At 27.1% G+C, this 9,661-nt stretch overlaps 2 protein-coding genes across 2 annotated transcripts; both read right to left on the bottom strand.

The window, feature by feature from the left end:
• Nucleotides 1-1,807: 1,807 nt before the first annotated feature.
• LOC131172852 (disease resistance protein RGA2-like) lies at nt 1,808-4,493 on the bottom strand. Its single transcript, XM_058134383.1, has 6 exons — nt 4,287-4,493; nt 3,835-4,194; nt 3,556-3,678; nt 3,271-3,471; nt 2,523-3,167; nt 1,808-2,446 (listed from the first exon to the last, which is right to left on the bottom strand). The coding sequence occupies exons 1-6, from the start codon at nt 4,491-4,493 to the stop codon at nt 1,808-1,810; spliced, it is 2,175 nt and encodes a 724-aa protein (XP_057990366.1).
• LOC131173216 (putative disease resistance protein RGA1) lies at nt 4,341-7,223 on the bottom strand. Its single transcript, XM_058135205.1, has 2 exons — nt 6,846-7,223; nt 4,341-4,613 (listed from the first exon to the last, which is right to left on the bottom strand). Exons 1-2 carry the CDS (start codon nt 7,152-7,154, stop codon nt 4,584-4,586), a joined length of 339 nt encoding a protein of 112 aa, XP_057991188.1. The 5' UTR covers nt 7,155-7,223; the 3' UTR covers nt 4,341-4,583.
• Between the last annotated feature and the right edge of the window lie 2,438 nt (nt 7,224-9,661).

Here is a 9,661-nt window from a genome sequence, read left to right as displayed (position 1 = left end):
AGATTTTCTGTTTTTAACTTTTCTTTTTTCCCTTAACAATTTCATCTTTGATTTTTGAGAATCAATAATAATAATAATAATAATAATAATAATAATAAAGGGGTTAAAAATATGCATCTTATGAGCAATATTATTTTCAAAAAGTGTTAGAGGTTATATTTGTAGTTTTCGAAAATAAAAAATAAATAATAAAAATAAAATAAGTAAATAAATAATAAAAATACATAAATAAATATATATATCCAATAAAAAAAAATAAAATGTCCTCTTTGAGAGGTACAAGACTTTATTTTCTTTTGTTAGTGATTAAATATCAATTTAATATATGTTTCTAAAAAAAATCTATTTAATAAAATTATTTTTAGAATAAAATAATAAATTGGCATATTTGTATAGTGAAATAAATTTATTTTAAAAACTTAACAACTTTCTGATCTAATGATGCAGAATGAGGTTAATGAGTTGAAATAGTTAGGACCTTAATCTTCTGCTATCTCCTCTGCATTGCGATATTGTCTGCAAGGTATTTGTTAAAATTCGCATAGATATTTAAAAACTTTGAAGGGTTAATTACTATTGAAATTGTTACTGAGAAAATTATTTTTGTAAATATATTAATTAAAAAATATTAAAAATAATTAAAAATTAAAATTATTTAATTTTAATGATAAAAATATTAAAATAATAAAATAATTTTTTTATACTATTTTTTTTAATAGCATTTAAAATGATACTTTTATTTATAAAAATAATTTTAACTTTCAAAACTCAATATCAAACAGGTTGAACATACAAACTAAAAACTTTGAAAATACAATAAAATTCCCTTACATCTTTTAGTGACAATACTTGAACTAGTGATTCAAATGAGAGTTTCTATGAATTTCTTGACAATAGATTTCAAGTTGTCTCAACTTTAGCAGTATTTGCAAAATATAAAAAAATATCATCTAATGGGTGTGCTGGGATATTTCCAGTATGTTCACTTTGATGATTAAGTTAATAATAAAAAAATAAATAATAAATGATTAAGTCAAGAATTGTGCATCCAACTCCTGTATGTAGGAATGAGAACCAAACTAATTAACCCCTTTAATTAAAGACAAAAGTAGCTTCGGATTCTTGATGTTTGAAGCACTAACTTACCAGAATTAAAAATAGCTTAAGATTCTTTATTGTTTCACTTTGCATATCCATCTCCATTGACAGGTATCACTGTGTCATTATAGATGGGTTACATACAATTGGGATATAAATTTTGAAATAAGATGAATGAGTAATTTTACATTTTGTTAGAGAGGTTTCGATTTATGCTTATAAAATAAATCAAAGTCAAATCTAGAAAAGTCATATAAAAGAACTGAGTATTGAAGGTAAAATAATCAAGACCAGGGAATTACTATCATTTAAGAAATGAAAAGAATTCAATTCAATAAATAGTAATTCTCACATATTTTTTGTGATAAATTTGAAACTTGAGATCCTCTATATTATATTACTCTTTCCTCTGAATCTGTCTCTCCATATAAGCGAGATTGAGAATATTTATCTGTCAATATAACAATGGTTAGAATATCTACTTTTAAATAATTTAAATTGAAATTTAAGAGAACAAATGAATATTGAAAGTTAAATAAAATAAAATAAAATAAAATAAAAAGAAGTTAATTTTTTTTTTTTTTAATTGTTAAGATATGAAAAGAAGTTAATTTTCAAAATAGAAGCTGCTTGAGCTGCAGCAGAACAATGTGAGAATGAAGTGCACATAAAAATCATGAGGGTGTTAAAAGAAATACATACGGAATATTCAAAAACCTGGAGGTTGAATCTCGAGAATCAGGATGTGAGCAATCTTGGGCCAATCCACACCCTTTTCCTTCATACATCTTGCAGACAACTTGCGGCATCTTGCAATCCTCAACTTCTGTAAAGAAGTCAGTAAATGCATTCCCTCAGGCAGAGATCTCAAATTAGGGCAATTGTAAATTTCTAGCCATTGAAGTGATGTCAGGTTGCCTATCCAATCTGGTAAAGCCATCAAACTATCACAATAATTGATGATGAGCTCTTGCAGGTTTGTAGCAAATTGAAGCCCCTTTGGTAGAGATTTCAATTCTGAAAGAAATCTAAAAGAAAGAGATTGAAGACTCCTGAGACCTCCCCATTCAATGGCTTCACCATCATCTAGAATAAGCTTGTAGCAGCCCCAGATTTGCATTTTTGAAAGACAAGGAAATTGAGCAAGTTCAACCCCACTTCTTTTCTTCTTCCTCCACCATCCTCTCAAATTAAAACAATTTCTGAGTTCAATCTCTTGCAGCGATGGGTAAGATGTAAATGATGTCGATGCCAAAAAGGAAGGCTCCTCATCTGATATATAAACTAGAGAATGAAGGTCTTCGAGACGAAGGGTTTTTAGATAAGGGAGTTGGTCCAATGGTGGAAGCTGCTTCAATTTTACAACCCCTAAGGGTAATATCTACTAAATTTGTGATAGAAGACAGCCAACTTGAAAATCTCACACCCTTGAAAGATTCCACAACCAAGGATTTTAAATTTGGATGAGGCTCAAGCTTTTCTAACAATAATTCATTCTTTTCAACTTCAGTCTTATCAATAGGGCCCTCATAAAGATAAGTATTTCTCCAACATAACTCCAAAAACTGGAGGTGCTTCTTTTCCCTTAAATTCACTTGGTTGGACTCTATCTCAACATTTTCCACATTTCTAAGGAGGTGGAGGTAAATACTTCCCCTAAGTTGGTTTAGGCTATTCAATTCATTTAGCATAGCCCCCTTAGAGCCTTCATCCCTTGCCACCACAAAATCTGACAGTTGGCGCAAACAAGTTAATTTCCCCAATCCAATTGGCATGCATCTTAGCTTTCCACATCCATCAATCATGAGGCACCTAAGGCTGATCAGTTTTTCTATGTCTCTAGGCAACTCTTGAAGATATATACAATATAAGAGTATTAGAGTTTGCAAGTTCTGCAAATTAGTTATGGACTTTGGGAGTGTTTCCATGTCAAGCCCAGAAATGTCAAGATATCTCAAATACTTCAATTTTGCTATTGAATTTGGCACTTCAATTATATCCCTCCCGCAATCCCCTTCTGAATGCAAGGCATGGAACCTTTTTAATTCCAAGGCTTTTAAGGCTTGTAACTTTTGAAAATTTGAAAAGATCATATTTTTAATTACCTAAATGCGAGGCACGTAACTTTTGAAAATTTGAAAAGATCATATTTAAACCATTTTTTAACGTTACACTCTCAGGAAAACTTTCAAAAAATAATGTCCTCATGCCCTTAACTTTAACCAGCATCTCAATTTCATTCAAAGAAGATAGCCAATACACATGATGGATTCCTTCGCAAACATTCACTACTGCAAAGTACCTATCCTTTGATATTGATTGTGCTAGATCATGGATAAAATCATGCATTTTATAATGAGACATGCTTTTTGACTGATGGAAGAATGACCGACATTATAATTCATTGAAGTATTGATCTCCAATATCCTTTAAATCATCATCCTTACTTGAACAAACAATGTATCCTTGTGCTATCCACAAACGAATCAATGTTTCTTTATCAAATTCGTGACCTTTGGGAAACATTGCACAATAACTGAAACATTGCCTTAAATAAGTGGGCATTTGACAGTAACTCAACTTCAGCACAGAAAGAGCATTCTCATTCTCACTTGTTTGAAATGACTTTAATAAGTCACTTTCTAAAATGGAAGACCACTAACTCTCTTTAGTTTTCAAATGCATGAGGCTTCCTAAACTCCTTATTGCAAGTGGAACTCCTTTACATTTCTTTACCATATCTTTTCCAATTTTTATTAGTTTAGGATTCATCACTGCACCATGCCCCTCTCCAAATGCTAATTTGTCAAATAAATCCCAAGCCTCATTGTCTGCTAGACCTTGCAAAACATATGGGGAATCCACACCCATGACTAATGCAACTCTTGTGCTACGAGTGGTGACTAAAATTTTACTCCCTGGGGCACCCATCAACAAGTAAGCTTTCAAATCATCCCATTTTTTCTGATCTTCATTCCATACATCATCTAACACCAACAAATACCTCTTCGCTTCTAAATTCTCTTTAAAGCGAATATGCAATTGTTCTAATCCTAATAAATTAGGCACCTCATTATTAGTTGCACATTCAAGGATCTTCTTAACAAGCAATTTCACATCAAATTCTCAGAAATACATTGCCACATCTTCCTTTCAAAGTAATTTTTAACTTTTTCTTCATTATACACCAACTGGGCAAGTGCAGTCTTCCCTAAGCCCCCAATACCGACAATTGCATTCACAGAAACATTTCCTTGGCTACTAGTTGGATTCAACAATGACTCAATCATTTTTTCCTTATCTTTTTCCCTTCCTATCACATCAGGTTTCAGTACAGAGGATGTCTCCCTTCCACTACTTTTATCTCTCACATCTGTTACTATTTCTTTCTTCATTAAATGGAGGCTAGAAATTTCATTTTCCGCCTCGTTTAGCTTCTGTCTAATGTCCCGAACTCTATGGCCCAGCTTTGATCGAAAGCGAACTTAATTTGAGGAAGAAAAAAAGTTGCATACCTATAAACAAAAACATATTTAAATATTTCTTCGGTATAATTTTTAAAAATTTTTGAAAATAAAATTATATTCAACCCATTTCTACATTGTTAAAGACATTCAATCTCCAAAAATTTAAATGAGAACCAAATCAACAATTGTTATAATCAGAAATAGATTTGTTTCCATTGCTGATTAGAAATGAATCTATTTCCAATATGTTTATAATCAGAAAAAATAAAAAAAAATAATTTATATTTAGAAAACCTGATTTTATTTCCATTTCTAATTATAAATGGACACCCATTTCTAATTAATCAGGATATAAATATTTATTTTCAAACCGTTTAAAAAAAATAAATTTTGAATAAATTAATAAATTACTAGTAAAATGACAATAAAATTATTAGAGCGAATTTTACCTACATATGAGTATGTATACTCAATCAATTAATAATTATTATTTTGATTAAAATCATGGTAGGATCCACTAAAAAAAATATATATGTATTTTTTTTATTGACTTAGTGTTTATACGCCTTGGTATAGTTAAGAAATTTCTAAATTATTAAAAGTATAAATATAAAAATTTTATTGAATTACTCAAAAATAACTATAAAAATATTATTACTAATATTACTAAAATACTGAATAATTACATTATTAGAAAATATTATTACTAAATTACTAATAAAAATAAATTACTAACCTTTTCAAAAAAAAATAAAAAGTAAAAATTAAAATAAAATTACTATAAATATAATAAATAAAAAATTACTAAAAATAAATAAGTAATAAAATAGTTTTAACTAATAAATAATAAGAAATAAAAATTATTAGTAAAAAATACTAACAATAAATAAATTAGTATTAAAAAATCCCTATGAAAATACTTATTACAAACAAATTACTAATAAAAATTGAAAAAAATATATTTCTTATATTATTAAAATTAAATATTAAAATAAATTTTTAAAAATAATTAATAAATGACTAATGAAAATAAACTTGTATAAAAATCAATATAAAAATATAATTAAAAGGGAGTTAGCAATAAAATAAATTAACCAAAAAATTGCAATAAATATATTATAATAAAAAATATTAAATAAATAAATAAATACTATTAAAATTAAAATGAAAGAAAGAGTTATACATAAAAAAGAAAAGGATAAGAAAAAAAATGAAATGAAAGATAAAAGAAAGAAAATGAGGGAAAAAATTTAAAAAAATGAAATAAATATGAAATGGAAAAAATTATTAATGAAAAAGGATAGGACAAAATAAAATAAAAGATAATGGAAAAAATTACATGAAGAAAAAAAATGAAATAAAAGAAAAGAAAATGAAAGAATGAGCGAAACGAATTAGGAAAATTTTATTTCCCTCCATAATTTTTAAATTTTATAATTTAAATGAATCTCAAAATTCATTTTTAAATTTAGAAGTAAATTGCAAGTTCATTCCTAAAATTTTGCAAAAAAGCGAATTATTTCTCACTTCAATTTTCAATATCCTCAATTTAAAAATCTATTTTTATTTCATTTCTAAATTATGAGATAAACTATTTAGTGGTTAAAATTAGAAATGCTATTGAAACTATTTAGCGGTTAAAGTTAGAAATGCTATTGATTTTGTTTCTAATTTTCATAAATTTTATTTTTATAATTTGTTTCTAAATTTAGTGTTTATTTTTTAATGTTTAAATTAGTAATGAATTCTTTCTAAAATTCGTTTATATTTCATTTCTAATTCATTGTGAAATTTAATATATAGATTTAATTTTCATTCTGTGATAATTTTGTAACGAATTAGAAATGGACATTAATCAATTTCTAATTTATGTTACTATTTTAGCAATTTCTTGTAATGTTTCATACCATATGACAATAGCATTGATGCTTCTTTTATAATTGATCTCCACTTTAGAGAAATTAGGCAACTTTATGGAGTTTCCTATGACCCTATGTTGGCAATCGATGGTTAAGCCAAAATTCTGGTCAAAGCCCTTCTAAAATTAATTATTGTATGAGTGAAACCCTATGACCCTATTTAATAGAAGTATAAAACTATTATTAGTCTTCACTTATAAACTTAAATTTTTAGGTTAAATAATTACTTGACATGATATTAGAGTCTCTTAAATCAAAAGTTTTAGAGCTTATATTACAATGAGCATGAGAAATATATTCATCAAGGAAGAGTATATATTTAGAAAACCTCAAAAAAGATTGAATTATAATGTTTAAATACCTGTGTTGCAACTTTTCCTCGGCTTCGGGCTTGCACCATCCTCTGCAAGTCTTTAGTTGCAACCTCATCTACCAACTCATCTGCCTCATACACAATATCTTGAAGCCTCCTTAGCCAACTCTTTACTGCAAGGCTCTTCTCTTGCTTCTCCTCAGCATCTATAAGCACCGCTTTGATAGTGGAGAGAGAATTTTCAAGCTTCTTCATATCATCTTTGGCACCACTTATCAATTCAATTTCTTGGAAAGCAAGTGACCCCAACTTTGTTATTACTTGTTCTGCGATACTGAAGGCAACTTCTTCAGCCATTTTTCAAGGATCGATAATGTCACAAATTAAGATGTTGGAAGTGAAGGAAAATGAAGAAAGAAAGAGGAAATTGATGGGTTCTGATGAGTAATGAGGATGTGTCAATATATATATATAGGAAGTCTAAAGAGAGCATCAGCATTACTTTTGGTAGTGGAAGGAAGCAAGGTATTTATTTTCTCCATTTCAGAAAAGTAAAAGAAAGAAACAAGTAATGAATCAAATCAAAAGCCAAGCAAAGGAAAGGAATATTTGATGAGCAACTGCTCAAAGGAACATTTAAAAATCCAAAAGTTTCCACCAATTTACAATTTTATTCAAATGTTTCAATTTTAATTTAGACCAAATATATAAACCTTTCAATTTTAATCAAAAGTGAAATTCAATTTAGAGAGAATTTAATTTTGTATATAAGGATTTTGTGAAACAAAATCCAAGAATGTTTTTTTAAGTATTCATGTACATACATATGACTCAAGTGTGATGTTGTCGATTGGTGTGTTTATAAAAAAAGATCAATTAATTTTCAATTTTAAATAGAATTTCTTTACAATTAAAAGATTTAAATAAGTAATATAAAATTAAAACGACATATATAATATTATTATTATTTATAGTCTTTTATAAAGGCAAGTCACCCATTGAGTTTTGATTTGCCCACAAGTTCTTCAGGGTTGTAAAACCCATCAATTTCCATATTTTTGTATTTTACAATAAAAATACTATATATATTTTTTAATTTCAAGAAAAAGTGATAGGATTTTAATTTGCAAGTATTTAATTCATTGGTTATCAAACTTTAAATATTTCTAAATAAAATAAATTTATCTATTTACAAGTAATAGAATTTAAAAAATAAGACTTTGTTTATTCTATAGAAAATATTTTTTCAAATATTTTTTATATTTACTATTATTTGGGATGCTAAAAAATGAGTTAACAGAATTTTTTTTATTAAAAAATTAAGTTATTTTTAAAGAAAATTATTTTCTCATATTAAAAGAGAAAGTTATTTTATAAATTTTGATAATCTTATAAGAATGTAAAAACATTTATGCATAGAAAATGTAAACACATACCATTAGTTTAATATTACAACAAAAAATATAAAATATTCTTAAAAGATAATTTTTTAAAAAAATATTTTTCATATATAAATTATTTTTTATAAAATAATTAGATAGTAATAAAGATAATCAACTTGTATGTTATAACAATTAATACAATTTATCAAAATAACATTTCTTTTACAATTGTTGTCTCATCACAATATCAACAAAAAGAATACTAAAAGAAGTTAATATGTACAATTTTTAAACAAGCCAAATTTTTTTTTTTAAATGTCAAAATTAATATGTACAACCATGTTTAAGTAAATATAAGTAGTTGATATATATATATATATATATATATATATATATATATATATATATATATATATATATATATATATATATATGTACAACCATGTTTAAGTAAATAACATTTCTTATTATTATTATTATTATTATTATTATTATTATTATTATTATTATTATTATTATTATTATTATTATTATTTTATTCATTTTCAGTTAAAATAAATTTTTATCGTTTTATATAATTTTTTTTTCATTAATTAGTACATGAGAATATCAAAGATAAAATTGAACTTATTTGTCAACTTTCATACTTTAATTGAACCACATTAAGAATATCGACTTAATTGGTTCTCACTGTCAATTTGAAAGAAAAAACTGACGTTATCCCATTGATTACTGATATTCCCAAAAAGAATTTGTAGATTTCAGAGGCTGATAAAAGATCTGAAGGGAAATTCCAGGTGGGGGATCGGGTGTATTTTAAGTAGCAGCCTTATAGGCAAACTTCAATGGCAGCTAAAAGGCACCTGAAATTATCAGCCAGATATTATGAGCCATTTCAAGTGTTGGCAAGGACAGGTTCAGTTGCATTCAAGATACAATTGCCTTAGACTTCTGCTATACATCCTGTTTTTCATGTATCACTCTTAAATAAGAAAATAATCGAGTGACAATCAGACACCTATTCTGGATTTATCAACTATGCCAGATGCTCAGATTGTTGTAGCTCCAAAACGAATCCTGTAAACTAGCGTCATTAACAGGGATCATTAGCAGGTCTCTCAATTCCTAACTCAGTGGGTTAGTCTGCCAAGAGAAGATGTAACTTGGGAAGATGTATCCTTCATTAGAGCACAATTTCAAGATTTTTCATATTCTTTGAGGCAAGAATGTGCTAATGGAGAGGGTATTGCATATAGGAGAACAAGGTATAGAAAGAAATAGTTTTGGGGGAAATTGTAATTCAGAAATAGTGAGGAAGTTAAGAGTTGTTAGCTAAGAATTTACAAGTAGTTAGGGAGCTGGAGTTTGTTCGGGATAAGCACACGGCGAACGTTACAAGGGAATAACTGTATATAGAGCAGCTATATACCAAGGAAGAGATTCATTTCTAATTATAAATGGACACCCATTTCTAATTAATCA

The sequence above is a fragment of the Hevea brasiliensis genome, chromosome 14, assembly GCF_030052815.1.
Source record: "Hevea brasiliensis isolate MT/VB/25A 57/8 chromosome 14, ASM3005281v1, whole genome shotgun sequence".
Taxonomy (NCBI): Eukaryota; Viridiplantae; Streptophyta; class Magnoliopsida; order Malpighiales; family Euphorbiaceae; genus Hevea; species Hevea brasiliensis.
The sequence above is the reverse complement of the archived record's forward strand: the minus strand, read 5'-3'. Positions and strand labels throughout refer to the sequence as shown.